The sequence below is a fragment of the Chelonia mydas genome, chromosome 4 (assembly GCF_015237465.2).
Source record: "Chelonia mydas isolate rCheMyd1 chromosome 4, rCheMyd1.pri.v2, whole genome shotgun sequence".
Classification (NCBI taxonomy): domain Eukaryota; kingdom Metazoa; phylum Chordata; order Testudines; family Cheloniidae; genus Chelonia; species Chelonia mydas.
Genome location: NC_057852.1, coordinates 121,050,769 through 121,073,522, shown reverse-complemented (window position 1 = coordinate 121,073,522; position 22,754 = coordinate 121,050,769). Strand labels below are relative to the sequence as shown.

Below are 22,754 nucleotides of genomic sequence, written 5' to 3'. Positions count from 1 at the left end.
TGCATTGAAGTGTACTTTAATACTTTCTCAGTTGGCTTCAGTATGCCATTTGCCCTCAAAGTACTGATGTTACTGTTGTTGCCAGCCTTTGGAGTTCCTCCTGCCTTTCATTCCTCATTTGTGTTTTTTCCTCACTAAATGAAAGATTTAAAAAATGCAAAGGTGGGTACTTTCATAGTTAAAAAGTGGTGAAACTTTCTGAAACTTACATGCAAGTAACTTGGATCCTTACGTACAAGGAACATCGAGTGTCACTCTCGAGGTGCCACACTATTGTTTTGACTATCTATAATTAATATTGGTGCATTCTGCTGAATTTGCTGTGGAGTCTGCTGCAGAGTATTGCTTCAGATCTAAGCCTTCATTTTGCAGGGGCAAATGTTATTTTAGATCTTAGGATTGCAAAGAGCCTTAAAATATAAACCATGTGTGAACCAATGCAATAATACCTGCCTGGATCTGCAGATCACTTGCAAATTATCTCAGGGATATGAAATGCCCTGTTTAGCTCAGTGGGTGTTAACCTTGAAACCTAAGGATGGCAACTTAGAATGTCAGCATACTAAATTGATGATAATTTTGTAGCTTAAATATCCAGCTAATGTGCTTGTTCCAGTCTGAAATTGTTCCTGGCTGTCAAAAACCTCAAGAGTCTATTTTTCAGCTTCTCCCTGGCAGCTTCTATGGTGTAGTTATTCATTGTCAGTACACTGAAAATTGAAAATATAGGGCATCATTTGTTTTCATAGTGAGTTAAGAACCTCCTTATTTAAAGCTTTCTTGAAATGCCCCAGAAACAAGAAGGGCTTTCTCCAGACTTTGGGTCCAGCTTCCTGCAAAGTACACTGGGCCTTGGCAATACGTCTTACAATAAAGAAGACTTCCAAATGGAGTCTCTAGTAAATACACACCAATGAGAATTGCAAAGTCACTAATGAGAGTCATATTGTTAAAGAATAGCATTGAATACCTGTGGGTAAATAAACAGATATTCATTTTCTTCTGAGAAGATGTCAAAAATATATCATCTTATAGAACAGTGATATAACTTCATAGTGTTCTGTTTTTTCCCTACTTTGTACAATCAGCTGTGAACATCTAGTTATAAGAATGGAATTATTTTTGCTTAATGTAAATGTCAAATATAGCAAAACAAAACACTTAGGGGGAAAATAAAGCAGAAATATTTTAGATTTGGGAACAGCGACTCTCATAAAGGCAGAAAAGAAAAAAAACGTGAAGGAAAAGTAATAGCTGCCATTTAAAAACCATGTAGTCGCTAATAAATATTCTTGAGACATAAGGTAGGTAAGGTAATATCTTTTATTGGAGCAACTTCTCTTGGTGAGAGAGACCAGGTTTCGAGTCACAGCTCTTCTTCAGGTCTGGGAAATGTTGCACAGAAAAATTATAAAAGAGAAAAAGACCCTTTTACTTCTGGGTGAACACTTTTCACAAAGTGATTACTCTATATCTGACTTCTCAGTCATCATCCTCAAAGGAAAACTGCACAGTGCCTTCAAAAAACAAGCCTAAGAGCTTAAGTTCATAACTCTGCTAGACCCTAAAAATCGTGGACAGAACAGAGACGCTGGAGTTATGGCTTTTTACAATGGTCTATAACCCATTAAACCAACCCTCTCTGCTTCTTTTTTTGTGTGCTTCCCCCCCTGTGACTGGAGAGGTATTATCTGGCTATTTCACCTGAAATGGTCCCTCTAAATATGTTTACTTATGCTAAACATTCTTTTCACCTTTGTATTTAGTTGTGACACTCTGAGTACGTTTCCCAGACCTAAAGAAGAACTCTGTGTAAGCTTGAAAGCATGTATCTCTCTCCAAGAGAAATTTGGGCCAATAAAATGGTCTCCCCAGGTTTCTCTAATATCCTGGGACCAACAAAGCCATGGCAACATAGCCTACAATACATATTCTTGTCAACTTGCATCCTTCCTCACCACAGCAGATGAAATAAGGGATAGTTAAGTATGATATAATTAAAAGGAACGTTTTAAGACAACATAAATTGGGAGTGGTTAATGTGCCTCTTCAATGTTGCGTGGAGGGCTGATGCAGTACGTTTGGACTGGCAAACTGGGCTGGTGGTCCCAATCTTTAAGGAAGGATACCAGAGGGTGTGTTCCAACTATAGGGGGATCACACTCCTCAGTCACCTCGGCAAAGCCTATGCCAGGGTGCTTGAGAGGAGGTTACGCCCATTAGTTGAACCTTGGATTCAGGAGGAACAATGTGGATTCTGTCCTGGCCATGGAACAACTGACCAGCTCTTTGCTTTCTCGCAGATACTCAAGGGATCGTGGGAGTTTGCTAATCCAGTCTACCTTTGTTTTGTAGACCTGGAGAAGTCATATGACTACATTCCCTTTGATGTCTTGTGAGAAGTGCTGCCGGGAGTATAAGGTGCCGGTGCCGCTTTTGCATGCTATCCGGTCCCTCTGTTCTCGGAATGAGAGTTGTGTTCATATTCTTGGCATTAAGTTGAGTTCGTTCATGGTGAGTGACCGATTTTGCCAAAGGTGTGTCTTGTCCCCATGCCTGTTCATAATTTTCATGGCCAGGATAGCAAGGCGCAGCCGAGCTGTGGAGTGCCTCCAGTACGAGGACTCGGAGGTAGCATCTCTGCTGTTTGCAGATGATGATGTCCTTCTTGCTTCTTCAGACTGTGATCTCTGATGCACACTTGAATGTTTTTCTGCTGAGTGTGAAGCGGCTGGGATGAGAATCAGCACCTCCAAATCAGAGGTCATGGGCCCTCTCCTGGAATAAAGTGGACTGCTCTCTCTAGGTGCAGGGGGAGCTGCTACATTTAGTGGAAGAGTTCAAATATCTAGGGGTCTTGTTCATGAGTGATGGCAAGTGGGAGAGTGTGATCAACTGGCAGATTGGTGCAGTGGCGGCAGTGATGCGGGCGCTGTACTGATCCGTGGTGGTGAAGCGGGAGCTGAGTTCTTGGACAAAGCTCTCCATTTACAGGTCGCTTTACATCCCGATCCTCACCTGTGGTCATTAACTTTGGGCAATGACTGAAAGGATGAGATCGCAGGTACAAGCGCAGAAATGAAGTTTCTCTGTAGGGTGACTGGGCTTACTCTCTGAGACAGGGTGAGGAGCTCGACTATTTGGGATGGCCTTGGAGTAGAGCCACTACTCCTCCGGATCAAGAGAAGTTGGTTGAGGTGGTTTGGGCACCTGTTAAGGATGCCCCTGGGAGGCTTCCGTTGGAACTTTGCCAGGCACGTTTCACTGGGTGGAGGCCCCAAGGCCGACCCAGGATGTACTGGAGGGATTATATCTCCTGGCTGGCCTGGGAATAGTGGGGAATCCCCCAGGAGGAGCTGGAACATATTGCAGCAGAAAAGGAGGTCCTCTCTATTCTCCATGCTGCCACCGCGACCCTCACTGGGAAAAACGGCATAAAGGAAGAAGATGATGATAAATTGAGGGAAGTTTCAGATTCATGGAGCAACAAAAATAGTGACTCTCCAGCTGTGGATGGTGTGGAGACAGAGAAGGAAATGAGAGAAGAGGCCCTCACGAAAGAGGAACAGAATTTGATGGAACATCTCCATAGAGACATTTGAAATCCAGAAAACCTTTTTGATTTTCTTTGGAGGTGGATTATGATGCCATTTATGGTTGAGGAGAGGCGATATAACTCTATTCTCCAAAGCTAAAGAGTAGTCAGTGACTTCATTTTAGACCTCATGCAAGAAAGTGGGAATTTATTGATGTTAGGCCATAAAAAGGGAATGTCAGTCATCAAAGTGGGGACACAAGATAGTTTTACTCTCAATTTGATGTCAGTTCTGTTTGTCTGGATGTAATATGATAACTTGAATGCTGCATCCAATCAGTTCCAAAATTTCAGGGAATGTTCCAGCTGTATTTAAAGCATACAGAAAGAGTGCATCAAAGATTGGGTAAGATGGATTCTAGTATTGTTGTAGCATCATATGGAGGAAATGTGAGCAAGCATTTTATAGTCATTACAACATAGGGGTAGGTCTCTCTTATGTTCAGATATGGGCACCCATGTTGCTGCTAATTACACATACAATTTACTTTATGCAGATGAGTAGTCCCACTGATTACTCATGTTCATAAAGTCATTCGTGTCTAAATGTTTGCAGGACTGGGGCCTTGGCCGGAAAAGTCACCTCATTAACTTAAGTAAGTCACTTGGGTAGAGAATTTCAGAGACACAAACAGGAGACAGGTGCCTAACACCCATTCAGAATGGGAACCTAACTCACTTTTATTACTTTTATTGAAGACCTCCCTCCTTGGTGTTCAATGTGCTTGTCAACACAATTGTAAAACTGGATAAAAGACGGACATCTCTAGAAATCAGATGTTGTCTCTGAGGAGGAGTTTTATGTAAATAAAGTACTAAAATAAAATACAAGTATAAGTAACCCTATATTTTCTATTGTGTTTTAGGGTGCCAAATTTGGACATCCAGTTGGATTAGCCCTGGCTCCCCAACGTTCCTCTGTTCGGAGATCATTTGGAAGATCTAAGCGATTTAGCATTACTCGTTCACTGGATGATCTTGAGGTAACTAAGCTTTACATAAAACATTACATTATATTAAACTTTTAAATGATTCCTGGGGAGTGATATTTTAGTAATTTTGCCAGTGATACAGGATCTGTGGAAGCAACAAATATAGTGTTGAGAGCTGCCTAACTACTATGGAACAGATGCTCAATCAGCAAGGGGAGCTAGAGGGAGAGGAGGTTGAAGGAGGCTTCATTCCTTCCTCTCTTATAGTGCTGTCTCCCCAAAGGCTGCTCCATGGTGGGGTGAGGGGAGAGAAAGATGGGACACCAACTAATCTACCTGTCTCTTCCAATTTGGAAGTAAGAAAGGTACTTCAGAGGTGGGAGAAAAAAGATCGAGACACAGAGCCTTTGGCATGGGGGGAGGAAGGAATGAGAAGGAACACAAAGCCCCTGGCATGAAGGGAAAAATGGGGGATCCTGGTTTGGGGGCAAGGAAATTGGGAGAGCACATGGTTCCCCAGCATGGGTGTAGGAAGAAGGAGGAATTGGGGCACATGAAGCCCCAGGCATGGGTGGGGAGTTGGGGGTGCGCAAATGGAGCCTTGAGCGTGGGGGTGAGAAAAAAGGGGAATCAGGAATTGGAGGGATGCAATGAGTGCTCAGCCTACAGAAGCCATGAACTGTGTGACCCTATAGTCCAATTATTCATTACTTTATTTCTCTCTCCCCACATATCTCAAATATTTTGAAGAAAGAAAAAAGCAAATATTCCTTATTGAGAACATATCTATATCCCAGTCTGAAGTTTTAAAAGAATGTGATTTTTTTTTTAAGCATATACTTAGAAGTTTAAAATGGTAGGCTGTCCTTTAAACATCAAAGCAAAATAATCTGAGTGGAGACCCAGTGTGAGAAATATTAGCCCAGGCAGTAATTTGAAAAATGTCATAAGTAAACGGGAAAAAAAAAGTGTTTGGAATGGACCTGTCCAGTTCTAAATATAGTAGCATTACTGCAGCACTATAATTCAGTATTATAATCACCAAATAACCATTGTTTCTAATAAAGTAGAACAGAATATAGTCTTCAGTACTGATGAGCAGGATAAGTTGTATTCCATGTAGTTTCTTGTACGTGGGTATTTTGAATGTAGCTCAGTCAGTTTAATCAACTGAGTTTTTGTTAGCCGATTCTGTAGGCATATGAGTTTTTTCCAGTGTGTTTGAGTAACATTTCCTCTCTCAGGCCATTATGCACTGGTGCTATGTACCAATTGTCTGCCTGGTTTCCTTCCCCAAATGTGGTTGTATGATTCCTTTGGGATTCCCTGTTGTTAAAGGAGCGATTTAAATGTAAAATATTGTATGTTTACTGTTATAATTAATTTGAAAATATTCTGCCTCTTCCTTTAAAAAAAAAAGTCATTCAGAGATTTAAACATGAATAAACAATATTCTTACGAGGTCAGAACTGTGTAATATCATAGGTGCCTGCTTACTTGCAGAAACCAGTTTATGCATTGTCAGAAGTGGTAAATTTTTATATTCCAACTTTGACTTGTAGAATTTACCCCTTAGATGATATCTTTACTGGCAGATATTTTAAACAAGATTACTATAAACTTGCAGAGAGGGAAAAAGAGGTAGGGAGGGAGCCAAGTAAATGCACAATAATTCCAAGACTATGTAGTGTTACAGAAAATGATGTATAAAATACCAAACATATGGCTGTAGTCCAAACCTTTTTTGACAATTCTGGGTCCTGGGAGTTGCAGTCATTCACAAAGGGCAGAATATAGTCCATTGTCTCCTTACAAATCAGAGACAAATTCTGTCGAAGCATTATGTACAGTAATTGCTAGCAATATTTTAGCAGTCAGGTCTTCACAAAAAGACACCTAGAAATTTGATTTTTAATGGGATAACAAGAAAGGGGGCTGGTTGTGTCTGCCTGTACAAGAGGGGGTCCTCAAAATAGCCAAGGCCTTGTGGCAGACCTCCTCCTCCATCCCTCCCACCTCAAAACGGACTGAGAGAAAAGTTATTTGTGCCGGCCGAAGGTTTTGTGCCGGGGCTTGCTGGTTGTGTCTGCGGCCAACGAGAAAGACAAGCAGGTCCCCACCTCCTCAACTCCCAAAAACAAAGAGGCCAAAAAAACTCAATTTATTTGGGAGAAAAATTTATTCAGCCGCCAGCCTGCAATTTCGGGCGGCGAGCCATCAAGTGGTACAATTTTAATCTCTGGGATGGCCTTAAAAAATTCCAGGAATCCCTCCCTGAAGGTCTGGCCCAAGAGTTTGGCACCCTGCTGGAGGAGGGTACTGCAGTGGCCCGATGTTCCCTGCAAATGGCATGGGACACGGTGGACTCGACGGCAAGGATGATCACATTGGCGGTGGTCATGCGATGCAGCTCCTGGGTGCAAACAGCGGCCCTCTCCCAGGAGATGCAGACCTCCTTCGAGGACCTCCCCTTTGATGGAGTTGGTCTGTTCTCGAATCAAACAAATGCTAGGCTACATGGGATGAAGGATACTAGGACTACCCTTCGCTCGTTGGGCATACACACGCTGCAATCAGCCAGGAAGCTTTTCAGGCCACTGTCGCCGCCAAACCCTGGCATCCCCGTCAGGGATCTACAATGAGAAGGGACGCTAGTTTTAGTTGTCATCACCCTTCTTCCTCCCACTCACCAACCCAGCCAGGGGGCCAGAAGAAATCATTTTGAGGGTGCGCCTGAGAGCGACGCCCCAGTAAGTCAACCAGATCCTACCTGCCTTTTCCTCAACTGCCTCTCCCCCTACCGCTTGGCCTGGTCGCAGGTTACGTCTGACCACTGGGTCTTGGACATAGTACCTTGGGGCTATACCCTACAGTTCTTGGCTGCCCATCCTTCCCGCCCCCCCATTTTCCCGTCTGTCTTCAGGGACCCTTCTCACGAGCAACTCCTTGTTCAGGAGGTTGAGAAGCTCCTGGGCTTGGGGGCTGTTGAGGAAGTTCCTCGGAACATGGTGGGAAGAGGATTCTACTTCCTAATCCCAAAGGCCAAAGGGGGCCTCAGATCCATCCTGGACCTGTGTGGCCTCAACAAATCTCTCAAGAAGTTGAAGTTCCGCATGGTCTCCCTGGCCTCCATCATTCCTTCCCTGAATCCAAGGGACTGGTATGCCGCTTTCGACTTAAAGGACGCTTACTTTCATGTCTCCATATTTCCGGACCACAGGCGTTTCCTGCGTTTCATAGTGACTGGGTGCCACTTCCAGTTCACAGCGCTACTCTTTGGCCTGTCCTCGGCCCCCAAGGTGTTCACAAAATGCGTGGCACCGGTAGTGGCTTACCTGAGACATCGAGGAGTCCAGATCTTCCCATATCTCGACAACTGGCTCATCAAGGGCAGGTCTCCAGCGCAGGTGCAATGGAACCTCGATCTGGTGTGGTCCATCTGCAACGATCTGGGCCTGTTAATAAACACAGAGAAGTCCATGTTAATGCCAGTCCAATGCATAGAGTTTATTGGAGTGGTTCTCGACTCCACGCAAGCCAGGGTCTTCCTTCCAGAAGCTTGATCCTTCTTTCCATGTCAGACTTGATCGTCCATGTAGAGAGCCATCTGCTCACTACAGCCCACACGTGCCTGCAACCAATGGGTCACATGGCCACATGCACGTATGTGGTCAGCCATGTCTAACTTCATCTACGGCCTCTGCAGGTCTGGTTGGTCTTGGTCTATATCCCCAGCAGGCACACCCTGGATCAAGTGGTCATGGTGCCGAACCACATCCTCCTGTCCTTGGACTGGTGGCTGGATCCCAAGTTGGTGCTGCAGGAGGTTTCCTTCGTGACCATGTCTCCATCGCTCACCCTGGTCTCGGATGTGTCACATCTGGGCAAGCTCAACACCCAGGGCCGCTGGCTACACAGCGATCTGGCCTTTCATATCAACGTCAGGGACTTCAGAGTGGTTTGCCTGGCCTGTCAGGCTTTCTTGCCCCACCTGAATGGCACGTGGTACAGGTCCTGACAGACAATACAGCCGCAATGTATTACATCAACAGGCAGGACGATGCCATGTCTTCAGCCCTTTGTCGGGAGGCGCTCAGCCTCTGAGACTTTTGTGTGTGGCATGCCATTCATCTGGTGGCCGCCCACCTGCCTGGAACCAGGAACATCCTAGTGGATCGCCTCAGCAGGACCTTCTTGTCTCGCCACTAATGGTCGCTTCATCTGGAGGTGGTCAGCCTAATCTTCCACAGGTTGGGGACTCCCCAGGTGGACCTGTTTGCGTCCAGGCAGAACAGAAAGTGTCACGTGTTCTGTTCTCTGCAGGGCAGGGACAAGGGCTCCCTGTCGGCCTTCCTGATTCTGTGGTCAGGAGCGCTGATACGCCTTCCCGCTGATCCACAAGGTGTTGCTGAAGGTGAAGCAAGACAGAGCATCTGTTGTCCTCATAGGCTCGTCAACACTGATTCGACATGCTGCTGAGTCTTTCGGTAGCCACCCTGTTGCAGCTACCTCTTTGGCCGGATCTGCTGTCCCAGAACTACGGCAACCTGCTGCACCTGAACCTGGTGTCGCTGCACCAGTCCAGACACTTGTACCCCCTCTCCCTCAGAGCCCAGGGATCCAGAGGGAGAAACAGCCTTATGCTGGGTCTTGGGCTTGTATGGAGTTTCCTGCATGCTGCCTCTTTCCTTCAGAGCACGCTGAGAACTGCACCTGCCAGGAACCCTCCAGCTCCCTCCATAGGCGCCAACTTTCCCTAGTGCCGGTGGGTGCTTGCTCCTCCCACCCCAGCCCTGCCCTGACTTTCCCTGCCCCTGCCCCACCCCTAATCCAACCCCTTCCCCAAAGTCTCCACCCCTTCCCTGCCCCTATTGGACCCCTTCCCCAAATCCCTGCCCCAGCCCTGCCTCTTCCCTGAGCATGCTGCGTTGCCCTCCTCCCTCCCAGCGCTTGCCGTGCAAAACAGCTGTTTTGCAGTGCAAGCACTGGGAGCTAGGGGGAAAATGCGGGCACACGGTGCACTCAGGGGAGGAGGCAGAGCGGAGGCGGAGGTGAGCTGGAACGGGAGGGGCAGGGCGGGGAGCTGCTGGTGGGTGCAGAGCACCCACCAATTTTTCCCCTTGGGTGCTCCAGCCCCAGAGCACCCACGGAGTTGGCACCTATGGCTCCCTCTCCTTCCCCCTGGCAGTGTCTTCTACTTGTGAGCTGTGCTCTGCTGGGTCCAGCGGTCCCTAGTGGTGGCCAGCAGCTCTACAGCCCATTTCTGTGGAGGAAAAGGAAATGCTGCACAAAACCCAAGAATTTCTGCACAAATTTTGCATGCGCAATGATGCAGAATTCCCCTAGGTGTAATGGCATTAGTAGTTGTAGCAGCTACAACTAAGCTCAGGTACACTTTCACAGCCTCAAGATTCCTCCTGAGATCTGGAGCTACTTGTGTATGAAGGAGTGGTTCTTTGATGGATCAATGGTGTGGTTATGTGGGAATTGTGGTGTGGAAGGACTGGGTGGGAGAAATGGGGACAAGGAGGTGATTGGGTAAGAGGTATAATAGGCATAGCCAGCAAGCAGAGATTGAGAAGAAATTATTAAACAACAAAAATAGATAACTGTTTGAAATAAAATGAAAAAAAGTCAGTTTGACAGATTTGGCAATATCCTTGGAAATCCTTATTGAATTAAGTTTAAGTATCTTTGGAGTCAATTGTATTAAATTAGATGAAGATTTCTAACCATCAGAGGAGTGAAATTCTGGAACAGCCTTCCAAGGGGAGTAGTGGGGGCAAAAAACCTGACTGGCTTCAAGACTGAGCTTGATAAGTTTATGAGGGATGGTATGGTGGGACTGCCTATGATGGCATGTGGCCCACTGGTGACTGCCTGTAGCGAAAATCCCCAACTGCTGGAGATGGGACACTAGATGGGGAAAGCTCTGCGTTACTACAGTTCCCAGGTATCTGCCTGGTGGGTCTCTACGACATGCTCAGGGTCTAATTGATTGCCATATTTGGGGTCAGGAAGGAGGTTTCCCCCAGGGCAGATTGCCTCAGATCGTGTGTGTGTGTGTGTGGGCGGGCGGGGGGTTCACCTTCCTCGGCAGTGTGAGGCACAGGTCACTTTCAGGTTTATACTAGTGTAAATGGTGAATTCTCTGTAACCTGAAGTCTTTAAGCATGATTTGAGGACTTCAGTAACTCAACCAGAGGTTTGGGGTCTAAGGAGTGGGTGAGGTTCTGTGGCCTGCAGTATGCAGGAGGTCAGACTAGATGATCATGATGGTCCCTTCTAAGCTTAAAGTCTAAGAGTCATAGGTGTTATGTATTATTGTGGGCCTGAATGATTACAAGATTATATTAAACAGTGTGACAGACAGTAATGGACTCTTGAGACAATACATGTGAAGTGGATTTCTTGGGGAATATCTAGAGGTAGTGGAATGCAAATTTCCCTCCCTCTTAATTCCCCACCCCGAGCCTTTTGAAAACGCCCCGAGGAAGGGATCATTGTGTACTGATCACCTGTTCCTGGAATCTGAAGATCAGAAACCCAGGCTGTATAAAGAAAACATTAACCTATATGAACTTGTAACTACAGAAAAATCCCTTGGTGGGGTTTGAAGGACTGATTCTTATTAGAGACCCTGCTGGAGCAGGGGTGTGTGGGTGTGCGATTTGTGGTGAGCTTACTAGCATGTGAGTAGGTTCTTTTATTGTTTTTAATATATTTTCTCTAATGCTTTCACCTTAAGAATAAATATGTTTTGGTTAGAGAGACCTGTGTGTAACTTATAACTGCTGGCAATTATTCTATTAATAAGCCTTAGAAGAGAAAACAAAGTGTAGACGCTGGCCTGTTTAGGCAGTCTGGCTTGCTGACAGTTTCGCAGTGTAGGCAGGGAACTCTGCAGCCTGGGTAAACTCCAGTCAAGAGGAACAGAGATGCAGGTCTCCTCCCAAGAGAGGTGATGGCTAGGAGCTGGGATCCCAAAAGTGAGTACCCCCTTGATGGACTGTGAAGGGAGAATACAGGGGGACAACCAAGATTAAATACACAGTAATTAAAAACAGTGGAAGTTAATTAAACATTAACTCTTGTTCTGTTAACTGCCACTGTCTTTTGTTACTTTGTTTTTAATCCTGGCCTATTGTCTTTAAAAAAAAAAATTTAGTTGTCTTTTAAAAATTATTTTTAATAGGTTTCAATCATTGCCCATTAAATCTTGAAAAACTACCCTCTCCTATCCTCCATCTTTCTGATTATCTATGAACTGTAGGCCACCTCTCCCCTCCCTGCATCTCAAATGCAGCCCTGTGAGTCCTCCCCCTATGCTACCCACCCTACCCCATAGATTCATGCTGTGTGTGTGTGGGGGGGGGGGGGCGGGCGGGCAGCGGAATTCCCAAGACTTAACAGCTGGTCAAACGTCCCAAGTTTAGTGAAAGTAACCTTAAAATTAGTGTTCTTTAAATATCTTAAACTCAAATGCTCACCCCTTGCAAGGTGATGGGTGCCCTCAACTGGCACTCCTCATCTTGCAGGAATGGGCTTACAGGTTGTAAGATTGAGCCATTTACCACAGGAAAGAAATGGCCAAAGCTGAGATCCTGAAGAAAAGGACATTTCTCTTTGATTTATATCACAACTAAAAATAATCTTTCCAAATACAAGATAAGACAAACTATATGTTCACCATCAAGAAGAAAAATTGTAAAATACAGACAAGATTCAAAATGTCAGTTGCTTTGGAACAAAAGCTGAACACATGGCTAAGAGTCCAGTTTAAGCAGCGCAATAATATACATTTGAGAAGCCAACTAATGCACTCATCAGATACACAAATTAAGGAAGTTAATAAAAAAGTAGGACTGTCGATTAATCGCAGTTAACTCAGACGATTAACTCAAAAAAATTAATCATGATTAAAAAAATTAATCCTACTGTTAAGCAACAGAATACCAATTGAAATGTATTAAATATTTTTGGATGTTTTTCTACATTTTAAAATATATTGATTTCAATTACAACACAGAATACCAAGTGTATAGTGCTCACTTTATCATTTTTACACAGCAAATATTTGTAATAAAAATAATATAAACAAAAGAAATAGTATTTTTCAATTCACCTCATACAAGTACTACAGTGAAATCTCTTTATCATGAAAGTGCAACTTACAAATGTAGATTTTTTTTTTTTGGGGTTACATAACTGCACTCAAAAACAAAACAATGTAAAACTTGAGAGCCTACGAGCCCACTTAGTCCTACTTTTTGTTCAGCCAACCGCTAAGACAAACAAGTTTGTTTACATTTACTGGAGATAATGTTGCCCGCTTCTTACTTACAATGTCACAAGAAAGTGAGAACAGGCATTTGCAGGGCACTTTTGTAGCCGGTATTACAAGGTATGTGCCAGATATGTTAAAGATTTGTATGCCCCTTCATGCTTCGGCCACCGTTCCAGAGGACATGCTTCCATACTGATGACGCTCGTTTAAAAAAAATGTTAATTAAATTTTTGACTGAACTCCTTGGGGGAGAATGGTATGTCCCCTGCTCTGTTTTACCCACATTCTGCCATATATTTCATGTTATAGCAGTCTCTGATGATGACCCAGCACATGTTCATTTTAAGAACACTTTCACTGCTGATTTGACAAAACACAAAGAAGTAACCAATGTGAGATTTCTAAAGATAGCTACAACAGTTGACGCAAGGTTTAAGAATGCCTTCCAAAATCTCAGGGATGAGGTGTGGAGCGTGCTTTCAGAAGTCTTAAAAAAGCAACACTCTGATGCGGAAACTACAGAATCTGAACCACCAAAAAAAAAAAATCAGCCTTCTGCTGGCGGCATCTGACTAAGATGATGAAAGTGAACATGTCGGTCCGCACTGCTTTGGATTGTTATCGAGCAGAACCCATTATCAACATGGACACATGTCCTCTGGAATCATGGTTGAAGTATGGAGAGACATACAAATTTTTAGCGCATCTGGCATGTAAATATTTTACAATGCTGGCTACAACAACGCCATGCGAAAGCCTGTTCTCACTTTCAGGTGACATTGTAAACAAAGGTTTCAGAGTAACAGCCGTGTTAGTCTGTATTCGCAAAAAGAAAATGAGTATTTGTGGCACCTTAGAGACTAACCAATTTATTTGAGCATAAGCTTTCGTGAGCTACAGCTCACTTCATCCGATGAAGTGAGCTGTAGCTCACGAATACTTATGCTCAAATAAATTGATTAGTCTCTAAGGTGCCAAAAGTACTCATTTTCTTATTGTAAACAAAGAAGCGGGCAGCATTATCTCCTGCAAATGTAAATAAACTTGTTTGTCTTAGCGATTCACTGAACAAGAAGTAGGACAGAGTGGATTTGTAGGCTCTAAAGTTTTACGTAGTTTTATTTTTGAATGCAGTTTTTTATTGTACTTAATTCTAAATTTGTAAGTTAAACTTTCATGGTAAAGAGATTGCATTACAGTACTTTTTTGAGGGGAACTGAAAAATACTATTTATTTTGTTTTTTACAGTGGAAATATTTGTAATAAAAATAAATATACAGTGAGCACTGTACACTTCATATTCTGTGTTGTAATTGAAATCAATATATTTGAAAATGTAGAAAACATCCACAATATTTAAATAAATGGTATTCAATTATTGTTTAACAGCACAATTAATTGCATGATTAATCACGATTCATTTTTAATTGCTTGAAAGCCCTATAAAAAAGTTTCCTCTACTTAGTTTCCTCTAAATGTGCTTCCTTTAAACTAGTTGCCATATCTAGCTTAAGACAAAAGACAAGACACTAACATAGAGCGAGCAGTATAATCTAAAGAAAAATTTAGGCACGTGAAAATGTACTAGTAAGAATTTCTTCAGCATATTATAGATTCCTTTTGGAATAGTACATTAGTCAGCTATGTATACAACACTCCTTTTACTGTAATCTGCTTTCCTGCATCACGTTCCCCTTTATACTTGTACTAGACTTGTACATGCTGAGTGAAATTCTGCCCCTATCAAAGTCAATAGAAAAACTCCCATTGACTTGGAAGCTAGGTTTTCACCCCAAGACTTTATAGAGTTAATCTGATAAATGTTCTAGCCCTTTTTATGAAAAATACTGTATAAAAATATTTTATGGTTATGTAACTTGTAATAAAGTTTCAGCTTTTAATTATTGATTGGGTTACTAAATTGGACTTTAACATGGGTAAAGAATATACGGTTTTATAGGCATGAGTATAAGCTCATAGCACTCCTCATGAATGATTAGCCCTCGGTACATTATGTAAGTTAACCTAAGATATTGTCAATAAAAAAATTATACAATGCCTTTATGTCTGATGTAAATAGTTTTTTTTTCTTACCCTTGAAAAGTGACAGTGAAAAAAGTGGCACAAGTTTCCTTCCCCACTCTGAACTCTAGGGTACAGATGTGGGAACCTGCATGAAAACCCCCTAAGCTTATTTTTACCAGCTTAGGTTAAAAATTCCCCAAGGTACAAACTATTTTACCTTTTGCCCTTGGACTGTATTGCTGCCACCACCAAGCGTCTAACAAATATATAACCGGGAAAGAGCCCGCTTGGAAACGTCTTTCCCCCCCAGAATCCTCCCCAAACCCTACACCCCCTTTCCTGGGGAAGGCTTGATAAAAATCCTCACCAGTTTGCATAGGTGAACACAGACCCAAACCCTTGGATCTTAAGAACAATGAAAAAGCAATCAGGTTCTTAAAAGAAGAATTTTAATTGAAGAAAAAAAACAAAAGAATCACCTCTGTAAAATCAGGATGATAAATACCTTACAGGGTAATCAGATTCAAAACATAGAGAATTCCTCTAGGCAAAACCTTAAGTTACAAAAAGACACAAAAACAGGAATATACATTCCATTCAGCACAGCTTATTTTATCAGCCATTTAAACAAAACGGAATCTAACGCATATCTAGCTAGATTACTTACTAAGTTCTAAGACTCCATTCCTTTTCTGTTCCCGGCAAAAGCATCACACAGACAGACAGAGAGCCTTTGTTTCTCCCCCCCTCCAGCTTTGAAAGTATCTTGTCTCCTCATTGGTCATTTTGGTCAGGTGCCAGCGAGGTTATCCTAGCTTCTTAACCCTTTACAGGTAAAAGGGTTTTTCCTCTGGCCAGGAGGGATTTTAAAGGTGTTTACCCTTCCCTTTATATTGATGACACACCCCCCAAATCACAGATAGGGTGAAACGCTGGCTGTGATTTCTTCCTGGAGCTCTAGGAGAAAACAGAGTTAATAAGACACATGCACCTCTAAATATACTACCAAGTATATAAAGACTAACAATATTTTCCACATCTCAAGGACGATTTTAACCAGTTGATTCTGGGAAGCTTTCATGGGAGAGTGCATCAGCCACTTTTTTAGAAGCTCCTGAGATGTTCTGGATGTCAAAATCAAAATCTTGGGCAGTTAATCTCCTCCGAATAAGTTTTTTGTTATTTCCTGTGGCAGTATGAAGCCACTGTAGCGCAGCATGGTCGGTTTGCAGGTGGAAACGCCATCCCCAAACATATGGGCGTAGCTTTTCCAGAGCGTAGACAGTGGCGTAACATTCTTTTGCACTGACTGACCAGTTGCTTTCCCTCTCAGACAACTTCTTGCTGAGAAACACTACAGGGTGGAATTCTTGATTCGGTCCTTCCTGCATTAAAACTGCTCCCACACCACGCTCGGACGCGTCTGTGGTTACTAGGAACGGTTTGTCAAAGTCTGGGGCCCTTAGCACAGGGTCAGACATGAGTGTCGCTTTAAGCTGGTTAAAGGCCTTCTGACACTCTTCGGTCCACGGAATGGCATTTGGCTGTTTCTTTTTGGTTAGGTCTGTCAGTGGGGCAGTGATTTGGCTGTATTGCAGTACAAATCGCCTGTAATATCTGGCCAAGCCTAAGGAGGATTGGACCTGTTTCTTTGACTTTGTGACAGGCCATTTTTGGATAGCATCCACTTTGGCCTGTAGGGGGTTGATAGTTCCTTGACCCACCTGGTGTCCAAGGTAAGTCACTCTGTTTAGGCCTATTTGATACTTCTTAGCCTTAACGGTTAGGTTTTCTGTTTCTGTTTGTTGTTTTTTCAATGACTTCTAGAACAACTCTACCCAATTTACAAATAAAATTATTTTTCTTCTAATAATCAAGTTTGAAAACTCAACATGGAATTTGAGAGTTGATCTGTGTTTTTCTTCGGCTGTGCATATTTGACAGTAAAGATTTTGAAATATACTTAACTTTGTTGAAGCCTGAATAGAATCCATCTCACTCTGACATCACTTGATTGGCCTAGGAGTTTTATAAGGAGTGAAAAATAGTCAGTGGGAGTATTCATGTGGGTTGTCAGGATCAGGATTTAGTTATTAAGCAGATAGATAAAACTAGTGGCTCATCAAATGGCAACTTGCAGCTGGAAGTCTAGAGTTGGATTGCTGGTTTAAAATAGTGTAGAGGGAATGAGACATGGCCAGTAGTTTACTGGAGAGAAGCATGTGCAGTGGCTGAAGGGAGCTTGGCAGAAGAGGAAGAGGAGACTCTAGCTAGTGAATTAGTGAATCTCTGATATCAAAAATGACATCTGTGACAGACTACTGCCTAAATCTCAGATGCTGTAAGGCAGCCACAGTGTAGATGCAGGGCAAAATTTTAAACTGACTGAGGGTGGCTAATGTGAACTCAGTGGGTGGTACTTCTGTAACATCAACAGACCCTGGTCATTGGTGGGTGGGATTGAACCTGAGACCTCTGGAGTTCAGTGCATGAGCCTCTACTGCATGAGCTAAAAGCCATGTTTATAAAAAGCTATCCCTATAAAACTGCTGTGAGCTCATGCACTAAGCTCCAGAGCTCCCAAGTTCGATCCCGCCCCCTGACAACTGGGGTCTGTTGGTGTTACACTTCAATTGGTGCAACACAATCAATTGAAGTAAAATTAGTTAAGGACTAATCATGTAGGTCAAGAGTCTGAATGCATCTGATGAAGTGAGCTGTAGCTCACGAAAGCTTATGCTCAAATAAATTGGTTAGTCTCTAAGGTGTCACAAGTACTCCTTTTCTTTTTGCGTATACAGACTAATACGGCTGCTACTCTGAAACATATCTACATTATTTGCTTTGTTTTTTCTCTCCTCCCCTCCTGCCTGCATTACAAATTGTCCCAAAAAATTACTTCCCTCTTTAGCTTAAGACTGACCTCTGTACAGCTTTTTTGTAGGCCTCTCAATGCATTGTCTCCAATCCATATTCTTGAACCAAGCCTAAATGTGTTCCTTCTAGTATCCCTTCTTTGGAAGTCATCCTATATTGAAACATATAAAGGCTCCCTGGAGTGACATAATAACAGATTTAATGAGGATAGAAATGTACATAAAATGATATGTTTCATAGAAATGTAGGACTGGAAGGGATCTTGAGAGATCATCTACTCCAGCCCCCCACACTGAGGAAGGATCAAGTATACCTAGACTTCCCCTGACAGATATTTTTGTCTAACTTGTTTTTAAAAGCCTCCAATTATGGGAATTCCACAGCCTCCCTTGGAAGCTTATTCCAGTGCTTAACTATCCTTGCAGTTAGAAAGTTTTTTCTACTTTATAACTTAAGTCTTCATTCCTACAGATGAAGCTGATTACTTCTTGTCCTACCTTCACTGGATAAAGAGAACAATTGATCACCATCCTCTTGATAATGTATTTGAAGACTGCTATGAGGTCCCCTCTTCAGTCTTCTTTTCTCAAGAGTAAACATGCCCATTTATTTACTTATTAAACCTTTTTTAATTTTTGTTTTTCTCCTCTGGATTCGCTTGTGAAGGTGTGTCTGTTAGGATATAGATATTCAGGCCTGTCTGTAAAGGCCTATACTCTAAGAATTTAGGTGTATTCTTATCACTTGGCTAGTTATAGAGGTATAAAACAAAGAATCAAAATCACTGTCTTGCCGGTGTAAGAGCCTTCTCTTACTGTGACAGTCTGAGGCCCTGTTCTTAGGCTAAGGCCTCTGGCTAAGCAACAGAGGCAGCCATAAGATGGGAAGCGAATGGTCACATCCTCACATTCCAAACTAGTCACATTGAAATAAGGTGCTATGGGGCTGTTAAGAATACAATCCTGTCCTGATAATGCCTATCGCCTCCAGAGAAAGGGAAGCGCCTAGAAGATGTAAAAGGAAACTTAGTTTGATAGCATCCTGTCTGGCAAGAACTCACTTATCAATAGCTGGGATGTGAAATCCTCATTTGTGTGTTTGTTCTATCACTGTAGTCCCCATTTCCCTATTGTTTGTCTGCATAATCTCTGTCTGGTTCTGAGATTGCTTCTGTCTGCTGTATAATTAATTTTGCTGGGTGTAAACTAATTAAGGTGGTGGGATATAATTGGTTAAATAATCATGTTACAATATGTTAGGATTGGTTAGTTAAATTTCAGTAAAATGATTGGTTAAGGTATAGCTAAGCAGAACTCAAGTTTTACTAAATAGTCTGCAGTCAATCAGGAAGTGGGGGGGGTGCGGGAAATGGGAACGGAATGGGGGTGGGGAAATTGGAATCATGTTTTGCTAAAGGGGGAAATGGGAACAGGGAATGGGGGTGGGGAAATTGGAATCATGTTTGGCTAAGGGCAGGAATGGGAACAGGGACACAGGTATAAGGCTCTGTGGTGTCAGAGCTGGGAAGGGGGACACTAAGGAAGGAAACTGGAATCATGCTTGCTGGAAGTTCACCCCAATAAACATCGAATTGTTTGCACCTTTGTACTTCGGGTTTGTTGTTCTCTGTTCATGCGAGAAGGACCAGGGAAGTAAGTGGGTGAAGGAATAAGCCCCCTAACACTGTCACCCAGAACTGGCCATAGGGCTCCAGCTCACCAGTGCCAAGTAGAGCAGGACAGTTACCTTCTGTGTCTTACATATTACACTCTGGCTATGATGACCCCAGAATGATATTAATCTTTTTCACAACTAGATCATGTAATTGATTCTTGTTCAATTTGTGATCCCCTATTCTTTTCAGCAGTACTGCCACCTAGCCAGTTATTCCCCATTTTGTATTTGAGCATTTGAGTTTTCCTTCCTAAGTTTAGTACTTTGCATTTGTCATTATTGAATTTCAACTTGCTGATTTCAGACTAATTCTCTAGTTTATCAAGATAATTTTTAATTCTAATCCTATCCTCCAAAGTGCTTGTAACCCTTCCCAGCTTGGTGTCTTCCACAAATTTGTTAAGTATACTCTCTACTCCATTATTCAAGTAATTAATTAAAATGTTGACTAGAACTGGACCCAGCATAGACTTCTGCAGGTACACAATAGAATTGTCCTTCCAGTTTGATAGTAAACCATTGTTATGGAGTATTTTTTTCCAAACAGTTATGCACCTACCTTATAGTAACTTCATCTAGACTGTATTTCCCTAGTTTGATTATGAGAATGTCACATGGGACTGTGTCAAAAGTGATAAAATCAAGATATATCCAATATCTGCTGCTTTCTCCCATCCACTAGGCCATTATCCCTGTCAAAGAAGAAAATTAAGTTGGTTTGGTATGATTTGGTCTTGACAAATCCATACTGGCTATTCCTTATTATCCTATTATCCTTTAGGTGCTTACAAATTGATTATTTTAATAATTTGTTCCAGTATCTTTACAGATATTGAAATTAGGCTGACTAGTCTATAATTCCCCAGGTCCCCTTTGTTCCCCTATTTAAAGACAGGTGTTATGTTTGCCCTTCTCCAGTCTTCTGGGACCTCCGCACCTGTCCTACATGAGTTCTCAAAGAAAATCACTCCTGGTTTGGCTAGTTCCTTAATTCCCTAGGGTGAATTTTGTCAGGTCCTGCCAATTTGAATACATCTAATTTATCTAAATATCCTTTAATCTGTTCTTTCCCTTTTCTGGTTTGTGTTCCGTCCCTCTTGTTCTTAATATTAATAGCATTAGGCATCCGGTCACAATTAACCATTTTAGTGAAGACAATCAAAATATGCATTAAACACCTCAGTCTTCTTGATGTCATCTATAGTTCTCCTTTCCTGCTAAGTAGTGAAACTATACTTTCCTTTGTCTTTCTGTTGCTTCTAATATATTTGTAGAACCTTTTCTAACTGCCTTTTCTGTCACTTGCTAAGTGTAACTCATATTGTGCCTGTCCTTCTATGCTTGTGCTATTCTTTGGTACTTCTCTTTAGCAGTTTGTCCATGGTTCCATTTTTTGTGGGATTCCTTTTTGATTTTTAGGTCATTAAAGAGCTCCTGATGGTGCCATATGGATCGGTTACTATTCTTCCTATATTTCTTTTGCATTTTTGCTCTTAATAGTGTCTCTTTGAGAAACTAACAGCTTCCCTGAATTCCTTTTTCCGTTAGGTTTTCTGCCCATGGAATCTTACCTACTAGTTTTCTGAGTTTGTTAAAGTCTGGTTTTTTGAAGTCCATTGTCCACATTCTGCTGCGCTCATTCCTTTCTTTCCTTAGAATTATGAAACCATCATTTCAGGATTACTTTCACCCAAGTTGCCTTCCACCTTCAACTTCGCAACTAATTCCTCTTTATTAGTCTGAATCAAGCCTAAAATGGCTGCCCCTCTGGTTACTTCCTCTACCTTCTGAAACAAGAAGTTGTCACCAACACATTCTAAGAACCTATTGGAGATTTTGTATTTTGCTTTATTACTTTTCCAACAGATATCTGGGTAGTTAGTCACCCATTACTATCAGGTCTTGTGTTTTGGCTATTTTTGTTGTTTGTTCTAGAAATGCCTCATCCACATCCTCTTCCTGATTTGGTGGTCTATAGTAGACTCCTACCATCATGTCACCCCTTATTTCCCCCACTTGCACTCACTTTATCTTCATTCAGAGTCTTTCAACTGGTTTGGCTCTCATATCCTTCTGGACCCCAGAACAACCATGTATATTCTTAATGTATAATTCAACACCTTCCTTTTCCCCTGTCTGTCCTTCATACAGAAGCTATATGTCTCTGTACCAGTATTCCAGTCATGAGATTTATTCCACCAACTCTGTGATGTACTAAATGGTATACTAATGCTTCCAATTCTTCCTATTTATTCCCCATAATCCTTGCCTTTATGTATAGACATCTAGGATGCTAAGCACCTCTCCTCTCGCCTCCCCCCCTCCCCCGGCCCGCTTTCTTCTTGATGCTTCTATCAGCCTATTGTAATTCATCACCCCGCTAAAACATACGCACACAAAAAGATCTAGTTCTCTGTTAAGGTGGTCTTTAGCATGGCAAGAAAGATGATTAGTAAGGCTAAGATTATTTCAAGGATTCCATGACTTCCAGCAACCTCCATGACACTGGAGGCCCTCGCAACTGACTGGCTGCTGCCGGCAGCAGGGGACCCGGCGGCAGCCCAGCCTCCATGAGTGGCATGTGACCCTCTTGCAGTTGCCTAGCAGCTGCGGGTGGTGGGACACCCCCGCAACTGACCAACTGGCGGCGACCCCTGAGCTGCCCAGTGGCTCTGCCGCTGTGAGCAGCTGGCAGCGGCTGAGGGACCCCAGAGCTGCCCAGCGGCTGCGGGCGGGGTGCTCCCCCACAGCTCCCCAGCCCCTGCTGCTGGCAGGGGCACCCCCTGCAGTTGCTCAGCTGCTATGAGCAGCCGGACCACCTCCCCGAGCTCCGAGCCGCTGGTGGCGGTGGCAGCAGCAGAGGGACCCCAGAGCTACTTAGCGGCTGCGGGTAGGTGCAGCTCCCAGTTGCTGGCGGTGGCAAAGGGACCGCAGAGCTGGTCAGTGGCTGGGGGGCCACCCGCAGCTCCCCAGCCGCCACCGCTGGTAGGGGCACCCCCTGCAGCCTCTTAGACTCCATGGGCAGTCCCCCTTCTGCACCCCCCCCCCCAGCTCCTAGTGGTGGTGGCAGAGGGAGGCTGGAGCTGCTCAGGGGCCCCCCGCAGCTCCCCTGCCTCTGCTGCTGGCAGGCCCAGCCCCCACAGCTCCCTTGCTTTTGCGGGCAGCGGGGACCCCCCACAGGGCAGCAGGGGGACCCCTCGCAGCCACTGCGGTCCCCGTAGCTCCCAGCTGGTGCAGGAAGGAGAGGGTGCTGGACCCTCCTCCCTTCCCATTTTGTCAGGGATATTTTTAGTAAAAGTCAGGGACAGGTCAGGGCTTCTGTGATTTTTTTTTTTTTTTTTTTGTTTATTGCCCTTGACCTGTC

The 22,754-nt window shown here is 43.4% G+C and overlaps 1 protein-coding gene across 12 annotated transcripts in view; it reads left to right on the top strand.

Annotated features, from left to right (window-relative positions):
- Positions 1-22,754, top strand: part of RGS12 (regulator of G protein signaling 12) — a 186,314-nt gene that overhangs the window by 43,583 nt on the left and 119,977 nt on the right. For all 12 annotated transcript variants that reach the window (XM_037898156.2, XM_037898160.2, XM_043544726.1 and 9 more), the window contains one exon: positions 4,462-4,578. In XM_037898156.2, the coding sequence (XP_037754084.1) occupies positions 4,462-4,578 (117 nt within the window). The remainder of the gene's footprint in view (positions 1-4,461; positions 4,579-22,754) is intronic.